This window comes from Benincasa hispida, chromosome 12 (genome assembly GCF_027475165.1).
Source record: "Benincasa hispida cultivar pf3 chromosome 12, pf3_genome.v1.1, whole genome shotgun sequence".
Taxonomy (NCBI): Eukaryota; Viridiplantae; Streptophyta; class Magnoliopsida; order Cucurbitales; family Cucurbitaceae; genus Benincasa; species Benincasa hispida.
The window spans coordinates 64,944,663-64,966,750 of NC_143489.1; the positions used below are offsets into that span (position 1 = coordinate 64,944,663).

The 22,088-nt window shown below is 37.9% G+C and overlaps 1 protein-coding gene across 2 annotated transcripts; it reads right to left on the bottom strand.

The window, feature by feature from the left end:
* Positions 1 to 441: 441 nt before the first annotated feature.
* ORC5 (origin recognition complex protein 5) lies at positions 442 to 22,088 on the bottom strand. Of its 2 annotated transcripts, XM_039050757.2 has the most exons (7): positions 21,789 to 22,088; positions 15,246 to 16,103; positions 14,742 to 15,158; positions 13,539 to 13,851; positions 13,244 to 13,356; positions 1,123 to 1,236; positions 442 to 921 (listed from the first exon to the last, which is right to left on the bottom strand). In XM_039050757.2, exons 2-5 carry the CDS (start codon positions 16,073 to 16,075, stop codon positions 13,306 to 13,308), a joined length of 1,611 nt encoding a protein of 536 aa, XP_038906685.1. In that variant the 5' UTR covers positions 16,076 to 16,103; positions 21,789 to 22,088; the 3' UTR covers positions 442 to 921; positions 1,123 to 1,236; positions 13,244 to 13,305. The 2 variants fall into 2 exon arrangements, with proteins under 2 accessions (XP_038906685.1, XP_038906684.1); XM_039050756.2 differs by having other exon boundaries at positions 442 to 1,236.

A 22,088-nucleotide genomic window follows, 5' to 3' on the forward strand; every position in this document is an offset into this window, starting at 1 on the left:
CATTGAATACCAAAGTAAATAAAATGTTATCATCAATGGTCAACTAAAGCTATGTGTTTCTTTTAATAAAAATAATAAAATCTAGCAATCTTCATTTTCTTTTTTTTTTTTTTTTTTTTTTTATCTCATAAACAAAAGTGGTGTAGCAATTCAAATCTTTTAACTTTGAAAGGGATATACAAATATTTTCCAAATAATCCTTTTTAAATGTGAAAGACCTTAAAAGCAAACAAGCTAGCAAGAGTTTGACAGAACTGAAAATACCTACACACATCAGTAAAACAAATTTGATATTTTACTACCCACAATACAATATTAAATACACTTTAAAATTATGAACAAAATAATTAAAACCATTATTTCTTCCCATACACAATATAAGTAGGGCTCTCCCTTGATGGAACCTCATTTTTTTCCCCTACTAATCAGAGAAGAAATAACTTGGGTATCAACATCAATGTCATTAATAGCATTTCATATAGCTCAGTAGCAACAAAACAAAGCAGTTCACAAAAATATTTCAATGCAAGATGGGTAAAGAAAGCAATGCATTAAATGAAACACTATATTTTGTCAAAAAGAAAAGAGAGGAAGAAAAAAAAAAGTTAACAATAGATTTTCAGGGAAAGTAGCTTCTAATTTTTGGAAGATGGAGCCAAAAAGGGGGCAGCATTTTTTAACAGCTGATAATTAAAGTACATATCTACTTCCTTGAAAAGGTAGGTGAAAGTCTCATCTCTCTTCCCATTCCTCTTTTAATATATTCTCAACTACTGCCGACGGTTTTGAGAGCCAAAGGAATAGAATAGGTGACCTAAGACACTGCTAAAATAATCCACAGTTTTCCTTTTTCTTATCTCTGTTTTTGAAGCCATACAGCAATAGCTGGGAAGTGGGAACTAACCATCATCAATAATTTTCCTGCCATGGAAAGTTGTTTCTAGATGAATTTCAAGTTTTCAACGCACGTCATTTCATCATGATCTAAAGCTTTTAAAAAGAACATGACTTCATTCCTCCCCCCACCACAACCCCCCCCCCCACACTTCCAGGCATGATAGATATATTTCATTTTACATTTCTATTTTTTTTTTAAAAAAAAAGGAAGTTTCTGAAAAGTACTGTATTTTTCTTCTTTTGTACGTGTATTAGATCCAGTCCATTTCTTCTCTCGAGTTCATCATTGAGCCACTGCTGTGCTATCGAGTTCAACCGGTAAGTCATTGACGCAACATGCTGTGAAAGAAGAAATAGTACCCATGTTCAAAGGAATGGAGAAGCAGACTTATGGATGATAAAGAAGCACTGATATTGGAGGAGCATTCAGTATTAGACATTAAAGTTCCATCAACAATACACTAGGTAACATTTAATGAACAATTTGTAAAGCAAGGTGAACGATGGGAAGATTCCATTTCATTAATAATGTATTAGAGAACACGTAAGCAACACAACAAACCATAGTGTGCTTAGGTACAAATTAAATTACACATCATCAATAGCACAACTGTAAAAATTGACAAGCAAGCTAAATTTAGAGACCGCACAAGGATGGAATATCCTACTTGGCTCAATTTTCTTTTTCTTTCCATCGTTTACTAAAAGTTGACTAGTCCATGGACTAAAATGTCACCATGACATTCAATCGTCAGTGGCTCTTGTAAATTTGTATTATTAAAAAGAATATTGGCTTCATTTAGACTAAGAATTATCTTTTAGTTATTAGTCAATATCATTTCCTAAATATAGTTAAATTCCTACTTAGCAAATTTTCTTGCATTACATTTGCGTGTAATTTGGTCCTTTGTTGAATAAGAGAATTATTCCTCCCTACATGGTACCAAAGCCAAGACCCTTGTCATCAGAAACCCTAGCCACCATTCTTCACTTGCGAAAATAATACTAAAATCCTAGTCCAGGCACACAGTCATGTTTTCGACTACATCAACAAGATCTTTGAAACCCTAGCCAACAGAATCTCGAGAACCTGCATATAACCTTCTTTGAGAACACCAAGGAAGAATGCATTCTTGGACACCCGAAGTTGATAAAGAAATCGATCCTGATTTATAAGCTAAAAATAAAAGGACACAATATTCAACCTCTTGACATTCAAATGGGAGGAAAGCTTGTGGAATTTGGGGGTTTAGGCATTGGGAAGTTGAGGTTACGTAATGAAGCTCTTTTGGCATGCAAGTGGTTTTGTATTTTTTTTTTCCCCTTTTTGGCTCCTTTTGGGAGTTTTTCTCGGGAACTCATTTGTTTTCATTATAACCTATAAAGCACAGATACTTCATATGAGGCAAAGAATCAGTATCAGACACGTATCGGATACCGATACTTCCAAATACTTCCAAGATACGTATCTGACACGCGATTTGACGTATCTATTTCTATGCGTACTTTTTTTTTTTAGAAAAAAGACAAGTAACTCATCTAATCTTTCCCAATCTAAAATTAGGCAACTTATTTAAAAAGCTCACTACTCGAGTCCGAAACTAAAAGAAAAAATAAATAAATAACGGACCAAACCCTAGACTAGAATCATCTAATCTCCATCTTCACATTTGAGTCCCCACAAAGTCCACCAAAATAGAAAGCATTTGAATATCTTCAACAATAAGTTCTTTGTTTATCTTCATACTTCTCTCTCTAATATTCTTCTTCTTTCTTTTTTTTGCAATATGAGTCACTTTTCTGTTGCATTTTATTAACTATTGTACTTCAACATCTTAGATGTTGCTTTTTTTGTACTGTATTTCAGTGTTTGTATTCTATTTTGTGCTATTGTTATTAACTTGTATGCTAAATTTATCTATATCCTAGGTATTTTTTAAAGAAAAAATGTATTTTCAACGTATCAGTATCCTCGTTTTTTAGAAATATATATATTAAAAATATATATAAAAAAATGATGCATCCTTAGACGTATCCGTATCTTAGTTTTTTAGAAATTGGCGAATCGTCGTATTCGATCGTATCCGTATCGTATAGCCGTATCTGTGTCTGTGCTTCATAGATTATAACCATGAAAGTTGTTTATGGTATATATACATATACATATATAAAAAGAAGCGGCCTCAGCAAAATAGAAGAAGCCTTTGGACGGTCCATCGTGTTTATGCTCCAATGCAAAACTTGCCCGATAAAGGATTTCACCTTCAAAATTTGAACCTTCCAAAGAGAGGCACCTTGGAGGGCAAAGCGGTAGAAAGGATGTCGAAGAAAGAGAAGCAGGAAAAGCCCTCATAAGGTTTTGAAACCAAAAGCCTAGGATCCTTACTCCCGTGACAAGCCGTCTGCTAAGAAATAATGTAAAGGAGACTCACAACCTCAACCGCCTATCGGCAGTAAAGGGTTGACAGGGAACGCAAGGAGAAGTAATCAAAAGAGGGCAACTCCAACACTACCAAAAGCAACCTCTTATAAAGATATGATGATATTATTGTCATAAGAAACAATAACAATGAAAGAGCTCAGCTAAGACAATGTTTGCTTAACGAATGTGAAGTGAAAGAACTTGGAAAATTGAAATATTTCCTTGGAATCAAATTAGCCTATTCTAAACAAGGCATATTCTCATCACAACATAAATACGTAATTGACTTACTTTCTAAAACAGGAAAGCTCGGTAGCAAACCAATGGGAATATCAATCGTTCAAAATCATAGATTATGTGTTGTCGAAGAGAGTCCTCTAGTAAATAAGGAAACTTATGAAAGGTTAGTTAGCAATCAGATGTACCTCACATATACAAGACCAAATATTGCTTATGTTGTGGGAGCGGTAAGTCAATCTATGCATAACCGAAAGGAAGTTCATCTTAAAGCAGTGGACCAGATACCTCATGATTTAAAGAACTCCATTGGCAGAGAATTGTCATTTAAGAAAGGCAAGAACCTCAATTTAGAAGTTTAGACATGTGTGGATTATGCAGGTTTAATAGATGATAGAAAATCAACTTCGAGCTATTGTACTTTCCTAGGTGGAAATTTGGTTATATGGACATGCAAAATGTTGCAAGATCAAGTTCAAAACCAAAATTTTCCTCAATATTGAAAATTTTCTTTTATTAAGACTATGCAAGTTGAGAAAGTCTTTGTATATTAAAATAATCTCCTCATGTCTAGTTTGACAGGTTTACCAAAGGATCAACTAAAGTTATTAAAATAAAAAAATAATTTCAATTTATTAAAAAAAAAACCGTCCGATCTTCACGGTATAGGCAGATGATCATCATAACAGAGGATGATTTAAGAGAGATACTCAATGTAAAAAGAATACTTTTTGGAATGGAAGTGGGAAGACTCAAGGACAGTATTTTAATTTTTTTTTTAGGGGAAGTACATCCCAGAGACAAGAAATCTTGGTCTAGGCCTACTGAAACACTTGAGGATCCGAATCCAGTACAACACCGAAGTGAATAAGTTAGTCCAGTTAATTAGGGCATGAATCAAAGACTTGTAAGAATGACAATTTATATCTTACAGACTAGACCAAACATTGCATATTTTGTTCACATTGTTAGCCCGTTTATAACTAGTCCAAATGAGTAGAATCTTGGGGATGTGAACAAAATTTGAAATACTTAACCACACTCATTGGATTGTTGTACAAAAAATCATTAAAAAAAACTGATAGAGCTCTATTTTGATGCTTGTTGGGATGGAGGTCAGAGATCTACAATTGGCTATTGCTCCAATATTTAAGATAACTTGCTTACTTGGAGAAACAAAAGGCAAGCAGGGATCAATGCAGAAGTTGAATATCAAACACTTACTTTGGGGACTTCTATTTTTTTTTTTTTTTTTAATATCACAGAGTGGCTAAGCCAGCTTGTGCGCACTTCGAGTCTTCGACTAATTTCATAAAACAACTGACTCTACCATATTTGGTTATTGAGAAAATTTGTAGGATTTTAAATCCTTAGTAGATGTCCACAATGGTTTGAAACTAAGCCCTTTATTATTTATAATGGTAAATGGTAGTTCATTTGCGAAGGGATGCATGTTGGGAATGTCCTAGAACTCGCAATTCGTAATTTTCGTGTTAAACATTCTATTTGTCAATAAAATATTATTGAGTATTTTATTCAATAAAGTTGTTGATATTGCATTCAATTATAAAAATCCAATAAACATATCCATGGCTATAGTATGTGCTGAAATTAGGGTTTTTACTCTAGGAGCATTTCTATCTTTTTACTTGTACCCTAAGGTTTCCTTTTTTTTTCTATTTAAGCAAGTGATCACTGTGTATTCTTTGTATCAGTCTTCTAATAAGAATTCTTTATCCTATGGTTTTTTCTCCCCGATTAGAGTTTTCCACATAAACTTTGTGTGCTATTTTCTATCTCTACTCTGTCTTTTTCATCATGGTATCAGAGCATGGAGACGAAACCCTGGCCACATTGAGGAAAACCCAATAGGAGAATCCCAAACCAATAGTACAGATATAACCATTGTTATCTAAAACGCTATTGACAGATATTTCCAATCTGTTCTTTCCCATCTTCAGCGTGATGACCAGCTGACCAGATCCAACCAGCCGATCAGACCCGACCAGCGGTAAATTTGCAACAAATCTCTTCTAAATCTCCCCAAATGATCGACAATCAGGTCCAGCCGCAGATGTTGAAGTCAACAGCTGCGGTCGATATTTTCCAGGGTTCGCAACCTCCGTTCGAAAATTTCCAAGTTGCGCCGCAGACGATCAAGTCGCAGCTTCCGATCGGTGCAGTTCCTCCTCAGCCGCTGGTCAGCCCAACTTTTCTTCCTCCCGTGCGGATCAACCCGACTTTTCTTCCCAGTCGAGCCCACAAGTCGGCGCGAACCCGTCTGGGTCTTCTCAGCCGCTGTCGAACAAGGGTGCCATGATCGACGCCGCTGGAGCTGGTCCGAGCCGCAGTGTGTTTCATCAGCCGAATCAGCCGGGAATGGATCAAATCAGTGGCTGTCACTTCACCAATCGGGATCCTATGTTCCAGCCGAATGCGAGTAATAGTTTGGGACAGTCATCACCGATCATTGGTGGGTTTAGAGGGGGAGAATCATCGTCCCATCGTCGGGACCAAGGGAGTATAATCCAAGATCAGTTTACTCAGCTGCAACTACAGATTAAGGAGTAGAATGAGATGTTCCAACAGCAAACAGCTGCCATCGAGGAAGCCCTGGGATCGATATCCAATGTCCAACCAGATCTAAACCAGAATCAACCGATTTACCCTGGAAATTCGATAACTTCTTTCCCCACATACTCTTCAAATTTATTCTCTGGAGCTATAGGCAACTCTTCTAGCTTTATTGTAGGAGAAAAATTGAATGGTGATAATTATTTCTCTTGGTCCCAATCCATTAAAATGGCCCTTGAGGGTCGTCACAAATTTGGGTATCTGATGGGTGAAATACCAAAACCAAGGCCAAGCGACCCCCAAGAACGAATTTGGAAGGGGGAAGACTCTTTGCTGAGATCTATTCTGGTAGAAGTATGGAACCTCGGGTTGGAAAGCCCTTATTATATGCGCCACGACTCGAGCTATTTGGGAGGCAGTCTAAAAACTTTACTCCAAAAGACAGAACACTTCTCGGTTATATACCTTACGTAAGCAAGTTCATGAGTGTAAGCAAGGGGCAACGGATGTTACAACATACTTCAATAAACTGTCACTCCTTTGGCAAGAGATGGATTTGTGTCGTGAGATGATTTGGAACTGTTTGTGTAGAGGAGTTTTGCATTATTAGTCTGAGGAAACCGACTGTGTGTATGACTTTCTTGCCGGACTAAATTCTAAGTTTGATGCAATATGAAGTCGTATATTGAAAACCCGTCCAATACCATCCTTAATGGAAGTCTGTTCTAAAGTATGCCTTGAGGAAGACAGGTCTAGGACAATGAATAATACACTTGTGACTCCGACAGATTCCGCTGCTTTCAAAACTTCAGACCCTGCCCATGATAAACAGAACAGTAAGCCACCTCCAGTGTGTGAACATTGCAAGAAACCCTGGCACATGAAAGATCAGTGCTGAAAGTTGCATGGCCGTCTGCCGAATGGTAAAAAACCACATTCAAGCTGGGCACTGGTAGGTGAATCAGTAACTGGAGACACAGTCTCAGAATTAGGAAAACAGTCAGAGCACTTCTGGTACAGTAGGAGTAAGTGCAATCGCCCAATCAGGTACTTTTCACTCCTTTGGCTTTGTTAATATAATTGGTAGTAAACCATGGATTTTAGATTCAGAGGTAACATACCACTTGACTGGTTCCTCCGACCAGTTTCTTTCTTATCAACCAAGTGTTGGGAATGAGAGGATTAGGATTGCTGATGGGTCTTTTGCCTCGGTTGCTAGAAAAGAACGGTTGTCGCCCTTTAAGTGCTTAGTTCTCCAAGATGTGTTGCATGTGCCAAAAGTCTCTTATAACCTTTTATCTGTTAGTAAAATTACAAGGGATTTGAAATGTCGTGTTATCTTCTCATCTAATGTCGTTGTTTTTCAAGATCTGAACTCAGGGATGACGATTGGCACTGCCCGACATGACGGGGGCTCTATTTTCTCACTAAAGAAGCCTCATCTAGGATATATGATAGGACTAGTTTGCTTTCATCTCAATTTTTTGTTTCTGAAACTGACTATCGCCTTGGGCACCCTAATTTCCATGATATGAATTATTTGTTTCTTCATCTTTTTCATAATGTTAATATCTCTAAGTTAAATTGCGATGTGTGTGTCCAAGCCAAACAGCCCCATGTATCTTTTAAATCTCAACCTTATAAGTCTTCTAAACCATTCACCCTCTTCCATAACGATGTTTGGGGTCCGTCACCTGTTACTACCATCACTGGAAAGCGATGGTTTGTAACCTTCATTGACGACTATACTAGGCTAACCTGGGTTTTCCTTCTGATAGACAAATCCGAAGTTACATCAGTCTTTCAACAATTCTACTATTCTATAAAAACCCAGTTCAATGCCAAAATCGCTATTCTCCGTAATGATAATGGTCGACAATACTTTAATAATTCCTTTAGGGAGTTCTTAATCTCAAAAGGAATAGTCCATCAAAGTTCCTGTGCGTACACTCCTCAACAAAATGGAGTGGCCGAACGGAAAAACCGTCACCTAATCGAAGTTGCTCGGTCTCTTATGTTATCAACTTCCCTTCCTTCCTATTTGTGGGGGGATGCTATTCTGACAGCAGCCCATCTAATAAATCGAATGTCGTCCTGGGCTCTAAAATTCCAAACCCCCTTAGATTACTTCAAAGAGTCCTATCCTAATAACCGATTTATTTCTGATGTGCCCCTCCAAGTATTTGGATGTGTTGTGTTTGTCCATACTCATGGTCCTAACCGAACCAAGTTTACTCCTCGAGCTCAAAAATGTGTTTTTGTGGGGTATCCACTTCATCAACATGGGTACAAGTGTTATCATCCCTCTTCCAGAAAATACTGTCTCAATGGATGTGACATTCTTTGGAGATCATCCATTCTTTCCCAATGGTTCTCTTCAAGAGGAGAATACTAGTGAAGAAACCAATTGGAGTCCGAGTCTATCCGTCTTGCCCGAACCCATCCTTGACATAAGTACCAATGAATCCATTCTACCTACCAAACAAGTCCCATGGATCACATACTATAGGAGGAATCTCATAAAGGAAATGGCAACGCCTGTTACTTCTCCGGTTTCAATCCATGAGTCAGAACGGGGATCGGTTCCAAGTATTAATACTCCTATCCCTGATGATGGTAATAAATGTGATAAAACCGATGCTTGTGTTGAAAATGATGAGAGTAAAGATAGGGAAGACAATGACAGCAAGTATGATTGCACCAGAAACAATGTGACCGAGGCAGGAAATGATGATTATGAGACACTTGTTCCAGCAGAGAATATTGTTGAACCTGGAAAAGAAATGTCACCTATTCCAGCTGAAAACGTCGTTGAGAGTGGAAAAGAAATGACAGAGCATGAGACGTATGAGCAGGAGGTTGAGTGCAGTATAAAGTCCGAAGAGAATAAAGACCGAGATGCATCTCTTGACCTTCTGATTGCCCGCAGAAAAGGTACCAGATCATGTACAAAATACACACGGCAGAGTCGGATGTAAATGGGTGTTCACAGTAAAGTATAGGCCCGATGGAACAGTTGATAGATACAAGGCCAAAATGGTTGCCAGAGGTTTTACTCAAACCTTCAGGATTGATTATTCCGAGACTTTTTCACCAATAGCAAAGCTGAATACAGTACGGGTTCTGCTTTCAGTTGCAGTTAACAAAGACTAGCCTCTTCACCAGTTTGATGTGAAGAATGTCTTTCTCAATGGATTGTTGGAGGAAGAAGTCTACATGAATCCTCCCCCAGGATTCAAGAAACAGTTTAACCACTGAGTATGCAAACTAAAGAAGTCCTTGTATGGGTTAAAACAGTCTCCGAGAGTCTGGTTTGGCAGATTCACTACTTTTGTAAAGTCACAAGGGTATAGTCAGGGACATTCAGATCACACTCTCTTCATTAAGAGGTCAGTATCCGGGAAGATTGCAGTTTTGATTGTATATGTTGATGATATTGTCATTTCAGGTGATGATGCTTCAGAGATTGACCAATTAAAGACGAAAATGGCTGAGGAATTTGAAATCAAGGACCTTGGAAAACTAAGGTACTTCCTTGGAATGGAGGTAGCTCGATCAAGAGAAGGAATTTCAGTTTCCCAACAGAAATATACTTTGGACTTGCTTAAGGAGACAGGCATGGCAGGCTGCAAACCAGCTGATACCTCTATAGAAGTGAATGCGAAATTAAGTAATCTGAGTGAAGGTGTTCCAGTTAATAAAGAGAGATATCAGCGGCTTGTTGGAAAGTTAATATACCTCTCTCACACTAGACTAGACATTTCATATGCAGTGAGTATGGTGAGTCAGTTTATGCAGTCTTCGAACGAAGAACATATGAGGGCAGTGGAGCGCATCCTGAGGTATCTAAAAACTTCTCCAAGGAGAGGCTTGATGTTCAAAAAAACTGACAGACGATGCATCGAGGTATACACAGATGCAGATTGGACAGGTTTTGTGGTAGATAGAAAGTCGACATCAGGATATTGTACCTTCGTGTGGGGTAACTTTGTCACATGGAGGAGTAAAAACAAGGGGTTGTTGCCAGAAATAGTGCCGAAGCTGAGTACAGAGCCATGAGTCTGGGGATCTGTGAAGAAATTTAACTTGAAAAAGTTCTAAGAGACCTTGACCAAGGTCACACTAATCCAATGAAACTTTATTGTGATAACAAAGCCGCAATAAGCATAGCAAATAACCCATTTCAGCATGACAGAACAAAGCATGTGGAGATTGATCGGCATTTCATCAAGGAAAGACTTGACACTGGCAACATTGTGTCCCTTATGTGTCCTCCAGCCAATAGATTGCATGTCCTAACAAAGGGACTACCCAGACAGTTGTTTGACTCTTGTGTGAGCAAATTAGGTCTTATTGACATATATGCCCCAACTTGAAGGGGAGTGTTGAAATTAAGGTTTTTACTCTAGGCGCATTTCTGTCTTTTTACTTGTACCCTAGGATTTCCCTTTTTTTTCTATTTAAGCAAGTAGTCACTGTGTATTCTTTGTATCAGTCTTCTAATAAGAATTCTTTATCCCGTAGTTTTTTCTCCCTGATTAATGTTTTCCACGTAAACTTTGTGTGTTCTATTTTCTATCTCTACTCTGTCTTTTTCATCAATATGAATACTTTAATTTTATGTGGTGACATAAACAGGATCAAGTTAATAGTATATAGCCTAAATAGTCTATAAGTATATGGATGAAATTAGGTATCTCATCTTGGTAACACTATTGAATGTGGCCCATTTTGTATAGGTAATACAAATGATGTGATCCACAAACCATTCATGTAGAAACATGTGAGTGGGGGCATCTTATGCAATGAGTTTGCATAAAGACTAGACCATAAAATAATTATTTTTCTTTATAACGACCGTTTACTGTTAAAACTGACTATTTCATACTAAAATAACCTAAGATAACTCGATCTTAATCCTGAGCTAGCTATGAACTCCTATTTATTCGGGATTATCCTTTAATCTGCATGGATGAGAGTAGTCCAACAGCACTGCTCAATAAGCCTTCCATTTTAGGGATAAGACCAGATAGATAGCTGGGGACATAGCCCTGCAAGATGGAATTCACTCCTACCCGTTTTAAGGTTAGCAGATAGGTTGTTCTCTTAAATGCTGATTCCAGGTCTTGAACAATCGGGACCCCGTCTTCTCATAATAGAGAAGGACATGATCCATAAGTAGTATTATGAATCAATTGTCATTAGAGGGTCAATGGGAACTTAAGGAACAAGATGTTTTTACAGGAGTAAAATGGTAATTTTGACCCAACTGTAATTACGAACGACCTGTGAAGAATCGACTTATTGATTATGGTTTACATGGACAAAAATATATCTATAGTGAGGAGAATGCAACTATCGAGCTATAGTGATGTGCATTGATAGTTAATGAATAATAATTAATTCGATTAAAGAGTTTAACGAATTAATTACAAATCATCGGAGCTCATGATCTGTAGATCCATTAGGTCCCTCTACTAGCTCTTGAATTGGAATACCAAATTGAGTATTGATGTATGAAATTAGGGTTATGAATTTGAAATGTTCAAATTCAATTTTAGGGTTTTTCAATTGATTGTATATAATACAATTAAAAACGTTTAATTTAATTGAAATTAAATGAAATTAGAAAACCATTTAATATTTAAATTATAATTTAAATATTAAATTGATTTATATTGATGAAATTGGTGTTTTATTAATTTGATATTAAGATATTAAATTAATATTCTTTTAATTAAAAATTAGAAATTAAAATTAGTTTTATTTAAATTAATTATTTTTTAATTGATTATATAAAACTAATTTAAAAGTAAAATGAAATGATCATGTTGGTGGATTTTTCCAATTTTTGGAAAAAATCCACTAACTTCATTTTAATGGTTTTTTACCAAAATCCAATTGAATTTTGCAATAATCACCAAGTAGATGGTGCCATCCATGCAGCCCTATTGGTTTGCATGATCTCTATCTATATATAGAAGCGCCATGCAGAAAGATTATGGATAATTCTGAGTTTACTTACTGAAGTGAAAAAAAAAAAATTGAAAACCCTACCCAACCCTCACTAGTTCATCCTCAATTCAGCTTGATTTGAGTGTTTCCACCACACATTCCTTCTTAAGCATGGTGGAGAAGATCTTGGTGGTGGTCTTCTTGAAGATTCAAGCTCAATCTTGGTGAAATTCTGCTGAATTCGTAGAAGAGATCTTCAAAGATAATATGTGTTTCAAACCCTCTTATGATTGTCATATGAACAACATGTTTAAAACTCAAATTAAATGTAGTTTAAGTGCTTATTGATTCTGAAGTCTTCAGTTGCATGTTATATTATTCCTTCAATGCAGATTTAGAACTTTTGAAGGAATTAGATATTGAGATTCAAAATTCAATCAAAACAATTCCTTTTATAAGAAGTACTATTTTCATTGAGGAAAAAAAATGAAAGAATACACGAGCATACAAAAAAACCAAGTCCACAAAAAAGGAGAATCCTACAACGCGAAGGGACTCCAACGAGTTTCTTTGGCACAAATCAAAATTGTCGAATATCCCACGAGTTTCTTTGGCACCCAAAAATTGTAGGATCAAACAGGTTATCCAACAAGGTTAGTCGAGGTACGTGCAAGTAGGTCCAAAAACACTAAAACACTTGCAAACATCAAGGAAAAAAAAAACAATCAAAATTATTTTGTGATAGTTAAATAGCAATTGGCATGTAGCAAAAAATCTCAATCATAAAAAAAGCATATTGAGATAAATCATTCAACAAGCATGTGGACTCAACCACATCTCGCCATCAAATATTGACATTCTCACTAAAGCATCACTAAAGACAAGTTTTGAAGAATTCAACTTCAAGCTTGGCTTATATTCTATATACAATCCAGCTTGGTTTAGTCAATATCCTTTCCTAATTTTAGTTAGATTTCTTATTTGTAAATTCTGCAGTTTTGTATTTTTATCAATTGCCAGTAGTTTGGTCTTTTCTTGAATAATAATAATAATAAATAAACCCTATTCCTTCCAAAACAACTTTCGGGTGCCTGGAAATCATGCTTTCGTGGAAAATCTTCAAAGAATGACATATATAATAATGCAAGGCAACCATACCTCTTGGCACCGGAGAATCTGGATTCTTCTGACATGTTACGAACACATTTCTTTGTCCCATTTTATCTTCTGTACATGTAGTTGGACAGGGGGAACTTAATACTCCTTGCCACCTGATGAACAGGTTGTACAGCAATCAGATATAAGCAAATAATACTCAAAACCAAAGAGGTTTTGCATGGTTATAGAACAGAAAATATTGGCACAATCAGTTTTTTTCTTCCAATAATAATAATGAGAAACCTGTTTATATTACTGAACAAAAGGCAGAAGGCATTATCAAAAAAAATATTACCTTCAAAGCCATATCTTCAGACACTGTAGAGCGATATCGAGTTGAACCTTCTAGTGGGCAACTTCCTCCTTTGACCACAAAATTTGCATTGCAGAGGCTGGAAAGTTGCAGGAGAACATCAGACATGAGTTCGCTATCCTCATTTTGACTTTCCATTGCAACATTTCCTTGCTCATCTTCAAGTGAGATATCTGCCACAGACGTAATGCACTGAAATATTGCAAGCAATCTCTCCAATGGAAAAGTTCCAGGTCCTTTCATGAGCAACTCCTGTTCTGAGATTTCCTTCTGCTCGATTGATTTTTCAGATGGCCTAAAGCATTGTAACAAATGACCTAAGCTATTAAACTGATATTAAACTGAAAAAAATGGCTATTTCATATGAACTAGAAGCATTCAACAAAAAGCTCAAGAGCCAGAAGCTTGAAGAAGTTCCTGTTAAGCATCCGAATAAAACCTCTCCGACGAGAGATAATAATCTTCTTCTTTTGTAAAAGAAAAAAGAAAGTCCACCAGTGAGTAATGATGAAATACAGATTTCAAGAGAACCTCAACATTTTCATAGATACTATCATAACTGAATATACATACATTCAAACATCTAAGGCCAAGCTATTAAAAGAGTCATATAATCGGCTTATTAATTAAAACTTTATTAGTGTACTAAAATCTTAGTTTAGCTTTACCAATTTCCATGTGAACTGAACATTGTCTTTCATTATTAATTTTTTTACCACTTTCATTGTTAATAAATATCTCTAGATTAAACAATAGCTTGTCCCTAATGTTATATTACTAGTACTACATCCTCCTACATATTTTTCTAGAATTATTATCATTTTCTGGGATTTCTAAAAACTATCTTCAATTTTTGTATCAATCAATATCAACCCAAGCCAATGCATTGGTGTCTATATCAGGACCCTTGGAGTCGGTAGCCAAACCATCAGTTAGAATGATACTTAGGAGGAAAGCATCTCGAGGCAGCAAATTTCTCTCCAGTAAACTATAGTCCATGCAAATGAAATTATGGGGTCTTTGCTGGCTACTATTTTAGTTCCATTGCAAGAAAATTCACAAGTAATCCTCACCCAAAGAGTAACAGTAAATAAAGGATATCCTGCATAACTTAACTTTTTTTTTTTTTTTTCAATAGCACGTTGCATAAGGAAACTCATTTGAATAAAATGGTTGAAATATTACCTCTTCTTCCTTTTTCGACTACTAGAGCCCCCAGTTGAATCAAACAGTGATGCATCAAGTGTAGCTGGATTTTTTGAAGCAAGAAAGGCTGAAAGAAGAAGATATTTTGCAGAAGTAGACATGTGAAAATCCAAGTGCTCAGAAGGGTCGCACCCACCAAACTTCTTACTACCACCTTTTCTCTTTGCTTCCTTCGAATTATTAAACTCAGAAGGCAGAGATGAAATTTTAAATATCTGATTCAAAGCAGGGGCAATATGTGGCTGAAAATGACTGAAACGTGTCCTCTTGCTGGACTCGTTGGGAACATTGTTCAGATCATCTGAAGCTTCACAGTATGTTTTATACAATGATGAAAATGCTATGGATAGCTCGTTCACTTGTCGAGTAATTCTATAGAATGGCCCCAATACAACACTGTTTCACGAGATACAAAAGCATGTTTAATGAGAAACTCAAGCAATGCAAACATGTTCATACTTTAAGAGAGAACGGAATTCTTACCTCAGAAAGGAAGAATACATCTCTTGATTGATTTGATTCCTCATAAAAATTTTACGAAGATCATCTTCTGTGTACTCAGAGAAATAAACAGGGATGGGCTCCAAGTAACCCATATTTGAATAGTATGTGTCAGGAGAAGTATTACTGATGAAGAGAAATCCAACCTCATTCATGTTTAAAACTTCATGGAGATTAAACAGAAAAGGCAATATGCTTGAACTCTTGTCCCAGTCTCTAACAAGTTCCAAGTGATCAAAAATCAGGTAGATCATATGTCCATGCCCTTGTCCTGTCCACTTCTTGGTGCCTAACTTTCCTGGATTCCCCTGGAGAGTTTTTACAACTTTAACTAAGGCTTCACGAAGAAAGTTTACAAAATCTGATGGTTTTTCACAGCGTTTTGCACTCAAATATCCATTGTCTGCATCTTTTTGATGAAGTAATAACTGATTCAAGATAGACTCAAATAGAGTTCGCAAACTATAACAAGTACGAAAGCTTGAGTAGACAAAAGGACGGTTGAGATGACGAAATATTTGTAGAGTGACACTGGTTTTTCCCGTTGATGTGCCACCATAGACAAAGAGGGGAAGCATGGGAGAATTCAGGGGACCTAAAAGGTTAAGGAGTTCAAGAATTTGAGTATGACGTCCAGGAAAACTAGACAGAAGATCTTCCTTACTAATGGTATCTTCTCCAAAAACAAGATCGTTAAAAGTTGGAATATGTGGATCACATTTCTTCTTTATTTCACCAGAATCCCTTAGAACAGCTGCTGAAGAGGACCGGGTTGTCCTTCTGTTAGCACTGAGGCCTTCTTCTTTAGACATTCTTCAAAGATGGCAACAGCTGCAAAATCTGAAGATTCAAGAAGAAAATTTGAGTCTAATCTTCGTCAAATTCATTAAAAAATTGTGGTGTTTCACAATCATTTTCCCAACAGATTTATAACACCAACTAAAAATGTCACAATATTAAACTAAGCTCTTCCATTTTTTTTATTTAAAAAAAAGGAGTTTATTTGATATTTCACTCTCTTTCACCGTGGGTTGATATGCTCTGTTAGTGCCAGACTGTATCCTGCAACTAATACTCCATAGTCCATTATATTGAGGATTGGTTGACTTACAGCTACCCAACTTTCTATAGGAACAGATATCCGCAGATGTATGGTCAATGTGGAAATTAATTTTCTAGGTAGCAGAGCACTTCATAACTTTAAGCTCCTAGGGGACCTAGGGCATAATTGTCACACCCCCTCCCGAGTTCTATCCCCGAATTCGAAAGGAGGTGCGACGATAAAACTCGGGAGGAAAGTTTACGTAAAACCTGGGGAAAGGTTGAGAGTAAGGGTTATTGTAAGTTTGAGTTGATACCAGCTTGGTATCAGAACATAAGTTTCTGGGAAGGTTGAAGATTTAGTCGATACCAGTTTGGTATCAAAGCATAAGTTTTTTGAACACTGGAGGGTTGAGTTTAGAAAAACCTAAGGTTGGAGTTCAGTAAAACTAGAGGGAAGTGTGGTAGAATATGGGTTTAAAGAGAAACCTAGGAATTAGACAAAGTGAGATTAAGAGGAATAGCGGAAGTGTCAGGACCTAGCAGGCAACCTGAGCTGGAACTCACAACGCTACCTGAAGATCCATCAAGGAAGGTAAGAATGAATTTAATTATTCTCATTTAGAGTTTGAGATAGAAAAGTTATTTGTAGATAGTTTGATTCGACGACTAGCTAAGAGACAGCTAGGAGAAGTATCGTTGGACAAACTAAGGAAATCAATATCAGAGTAGCGCAGCGGAAGTGTAGTGATAAACAAGGTTATAAGAGTTTGCAACGAAGATTGTTGTGAAACCTTAAACCAGAGTAAGTCCGAGTAAATTTCGAGGACGAAATTTTCTTAAGGGGGAAGTAATTATGAAACTCGGATCTTAATTTCCCTACTTAAGCAGGTAATTAAGGAAATTAACTCAGTATAAGTTAAATCCTATGTTGAAGAGAAGGGAAATTCTAAGTATTGTATAGATTTTCTTTGAGTAACTTTGAGTTGAGCCTTAACTAGTAAAATTTGGCTAAGTATGAAGTCAAAAAGAAACTACGTGTTTGGTGTTAGGAAACATTAACGTGTGAGGCATCTAATGAGGCTAAGTTTGTAGAGATTATTAAGCCCTGAAAGCCAAGTGTGACCGAATGAAGAAAAGCCATGCGTAAGGCAAGGCATGCGGCAACCAAGTTTGGAGGTTATCATGCATGCGGCAGAATCATGTGTGCGCGAGCGTGGGCATTGGGCATTGGAGTGTTGCGCGCGCGGACGATCATGTAGCTACATGCGGCGCTAAACAATGCGCTATACAATAGCACTACACAATAGGCGATGGCGCTACATGATAAGCATTAGCGTTAAACGATGGGCTTGGGCGCTAGACGATGCGTTAGGCGCGAGCACTAGACGATAGACGTGAATGCTAGACGATGGCGCTACGCGATAAGCAGACACGCTAGACGATGGGCGTGATGCGTTAGATGATGGGGTCAGCGCTACGCGATGAGCAATAGCAAGATCGTTAGGTGATAAGCGACAGTGAGAGATCACTAAACGATGGAGCTATGCGATGGGGCGTAAGTGTTATGCGATGGGCTAGGCGCTAGACGATGAGCGACAGCGAGAGGGCTGGATGGTGAGCGACAGCGAGAGATTACCAGACGATGAGCTATGCGATGAGCGCAAGAACTACACGATGAGTTGGACGATGCGTCAAGCCATGATGGGTGCATGGTGAAGTTTCTATGCGTTGTTGGGGCTTGTGGTACAGAAGGCTTGCGAGGTTAGTTTGCGTTGGTCTTGAGCAAGAGACCAAGGATATTGGCAAGCAACAAGGACATGCTAGCGTTAGTCATAAGGTATGCGTTAGCAAGAGGATAGGCAATGGTAAGATATATCGTGAGGCGTTGAGTGAGACCTAATTTGACCCAAGGGTTGGTATGCATTGGTGATGTGCTATGTGCTAGGGACATCCGAGGGCATATGGGCACATAGGACAAAGGTTAGTAGCATGCGTTGGAAGAGTGTAATGGCCATAATCCTAGTTGAACACATGTGCCAAGGGAGAGCCATGCAAGTGAAGAAAGGTATGCGGTCAAGCAAGCACGTGTGATGCGTTGATGAGAAAGCCATGGGCTGATAGTGGCTAACCGAGAAGAGGTGAAGTTAAGGAGGTAAGAGGTGGACAAATAGAGTTTCATGCAAAGAAGTCTTATGCATGAGGAAGACAACTCAAACTTCATGCAAGTAGGTGAGTGGCATGGAAGTAGGTGAATGGCAAGGAAGTAGGTGATGGCAAAGCATAATGCAGACACTCCAAAAGTTTCTAAAGAAGGAGGTGTCATGCGTTGGAGACCTTGAAAGATGATGAGGATCAATTCCTAAAGCCTATAAATACCACTACAGAGTGTCTCTTCAGTTCATAACCCGAAATCCTCTTGAAAAACATTAGGAAGAATGTTAGAGGGTAAACTCAGAGGAAGCTATGCATTGATCATGAAGGGTATGTGTTGGTAGGAAGACCATGCGTTGATCAAGTAGTTCCAAGAGGAGGAGATGCTATCAGACAGTGAGGTCTGGAAGTAGCATCAACTTGGGACAAGGAGTTCTCCCAGACTTCTCGTGCGTTTTGAGTGATTCCAAAGCCAGTTCTGAGATTCTAATTTTCAAATAAAGGCCGCGGGAGAAGAAGCTCCAAGGAATCAGGCTGGAGAGTGAGGAAAAGGCAGAAGGGTCGAGCTCTCGGGTAAGCTTGGGCCAGTCTTGATGATTTGAGGATTCCGGCCAAACCACAAGGAGTTCTAAGCTGAGATTTTAAGGTAAGCTTCCTGAGACATTTTAGAACATGTTTGTAGAAGGGAGTATCTTGAAATAAGATCTAGAACTATGAGTAATCTAAGCTTGTAGTTGAATCTGGAATTTAGGGTTCAAAAGGGAGCCCGAGGAAACCAAGGAACTTTTAGAGAGAAAGGCTCCTAAAGACCAAGGTGAGTGGTATTCCCTTTAAGTCTTAAAGTATATCTTTTAGAGTATATGTATATGCTTATGTTGTGAATGAGTAATTAGAATAAGTATGAGATTATGTGATCAGGATGGTCAGGGGGTCAATAGACCTAGTTCCTGAGCCCAGGAGCAGAACCTCATGGGATGGTCAAGGGACCGATAGGTCTAGTTCCTGAGTCTGTGAGAGGAACCTCGTATGAGATGGTCAGAGGACCGGCAGGCCTAGTTTCTGAGCCTATAAGCGGGGATCTATATGCACAAAGGAAACATAGAGAACGCAAGAGAGTAAACGTTTATGACTAGTATCAGTTTAACTATCTACCGTGTGTGTAGATAGAGTTGAGAACAGACTCATTCGAGACTGAAGTTTGAGTATTAACCTCGTATTTGTGATATTATGAGTTGAAATAGACTCTAGAAGTTGCTTACCACTCACTGAGCTTCTTGAAGCTCATTCTTTTCTTTCATGTTTTTCTTCCCAAGAAGCGAAAGATGAGGAGTTCCAGGGTGCTGCTAAGGTCAAGGTCCGCCACAACCACAGTCACACTTCTGGTTTTAAGAGTTATTGTTGTAAACTCTATAGTTAAGTTTACTGTTTGTAATAAAATGAGTTTAGTCAAACAATTGTTGTTTATTTCCTTGACTTAAAGTTTATGAGAGTAAAAGGTTCAGATAGGCAGTAGGTATCACAAAAGGGTGGTATCTGCCGTCCGTCGTACTTCCCCTCAGGCTCAAGAGGCGGGCTCAGGAGGGGGTGTGACATAATGGCATCTCCAGTTTCTTCATCCACAACTGTTGGAAGCAATATAATCTCCTCTCCGAAACATAGAATACGTAGCATGCCAATTCGCCGGTCTTCATTTTGAAGAAAATTTTGTAGTTTCTTTCCAACCAAAAGGTCCATAAAAGAACTCTTATCACATAACGCCACACCTTGTTAACCTCAACTTCAAAAGCATGCCAAGAAGAAGACTCTTGGTGTTGTTGAGCAAAGCAATGGACCAACTAAAGCAAGCAAACAAGTTCTGCCAAAAGAAAGAGGTCGCAGGGCAAGTGAATAACAAGTGGTCTTGAGTTTCATTTCTATCTCTCCTTCTTGGGGTAAGAGTTCTTCCAAAGCCATTAGCAAAGATCTTGGTCGCAGGCATGAAGGTCACTACAAAGCTCTTTAAGGTCCCAATAGAGTCCCTAAGCCAGTGAATAGTCACCTATCCTTGTACGAGTTAAAGAGTAATATTACAAACCATATCTATTAGATTTACCTAAGAAAGAGTTTCAAGATCACTTAGGTATCTTCTGCTTCGGAGATCCCATAAAAGAGAGGTTGGCTTCTAAATTTTCATTGGTATGAATGATCGGCCATTGGTCTTTACTTTCAGTTTCAGGATGCACAAACATTAGGAAATATAGAAAAGAAAGGTTCGGTGCCCCAGCACTTGTCCTCCCAAAAACCAAAATTCTCATCATCACAAGATTATTGTGGCTCACTCTTATAATAATGATGCTGGTTTTCTGCGGCCTACACCTATTCGGAAAGATTCCTATAAATTGGCTTGGAGATATACATGTTCAACTATAGATCTTATTGCTAGTTTTATTCAGAGGATAGGAAATGGCTGCGATACTTCATTTGCATGACTCATGGCTTGCACGTGCTGTTATTCAAAGGATTGAAGATCAACTGGAGAGGCTTCAATATAGGTCAACCTACCACTATTCAGATAAAGACCTTTCCCAGATTTGGAGCTCTAATGCTCTCTAAGCTGGAGGTTGAGAATCTTTGACCTTTGGCTTTCCATTGAGGGGAAGCCAAGGTGAAGTTCCAATTGTACCACTGGCGAAGAGGGATCATAATTCAAAAGTTCGAATGATTTTAAGGAAATTAAGAAACTAGGCCTTAACTATAGAAAGAAAATAAAGAGAAAAACAGAGGATTGTTTCATTTGCAAATATCAGATGTCTAATGAGGAGGTTTGCTTCACCTCAGTTGTTAACAGAGTATAAAAACGATACCATGATCTTCGGTTTTCCATATGTGCAAAAAAAAAACAAAATTATTTTATTTATTTAAAAAAATAAAAATAAAAATAAAAAAACAGTTTTAACAAAACCAAAAAAGTTGGATTAACTTCAGTTGGGTTGCAATTTTAGGCTCATAACATTGCACATCATAGAATCTAACCCCAGATTTGATTTCAAATTTCAACAATTTAAGCCCATTGCTAGATTTTCCTTCTTGAAGGATGATATGAAACAAGAAGTTAACTTAAAGAGCGCTAGTAACAAGATTTAAATCGTGACATAAACCCACTGCATACTAAACCACCACATCAATCACAGTTACGAAAACAAAGGGGAAATGCAGAAAACAAAATTTGAATCAAACAAATCAAGGAAGAGGGTGAACAGTATAGACTATGAAGCACAGAGAAGAAAAGGGAGGCGAGTATCGAGAGATTAACTAACCGAAGAAATAACAAAATTAGAACTTCGAAATTACCAGTCCGAGGAGGAGAAAGGAGAGGTCACGAGGGATGGTGGTCCGGTGAACTGAGTGTAATGTCAACCCTATCCCTTTCTCCCGTCCGCTCTCCCTCCGTAACTGCGCCGACGCTTCCTCGGCCTTCTCTATCGCCGTCGGCCGACACACCCAGCAGCCGTGTTCTATGGCTGCCGCCTTCTTCTATACATTAAAGAATCTGAATGGTTGGGCTTTTGGAGTTAAATTTTCTTTGAATGTCTGAATTTTTGTCAAGGCAATGATTCTTACACATGGCGGGAAATTTTCATCTACTCCTCC

Bases quoted from the DNA above. Each gene is read 5' to 3' on its own strand.
- ORC5 (XM_039050757.2), bottom strand. From the start codon at position 16,075: ATGTCTAAAGAAGAAGGCCTCAGTGCTAACAGAAGGACAACCCGGTCC. The intron at 13,852-14,741 runs GTAATATTTCAA...ACAATGCTTTAG, and splicing joins AGTCGAAAAAGGAAGAAGAG to GCCATCTGAAAAATCAATCG. The intron at 13,357-13,538 runs GTAATATTTTTT...CCTGTTCATCAG, and splicing joins CTGAAGATATGGCTTTGAAG to GTGGCAAGGAGTATTAAGTT.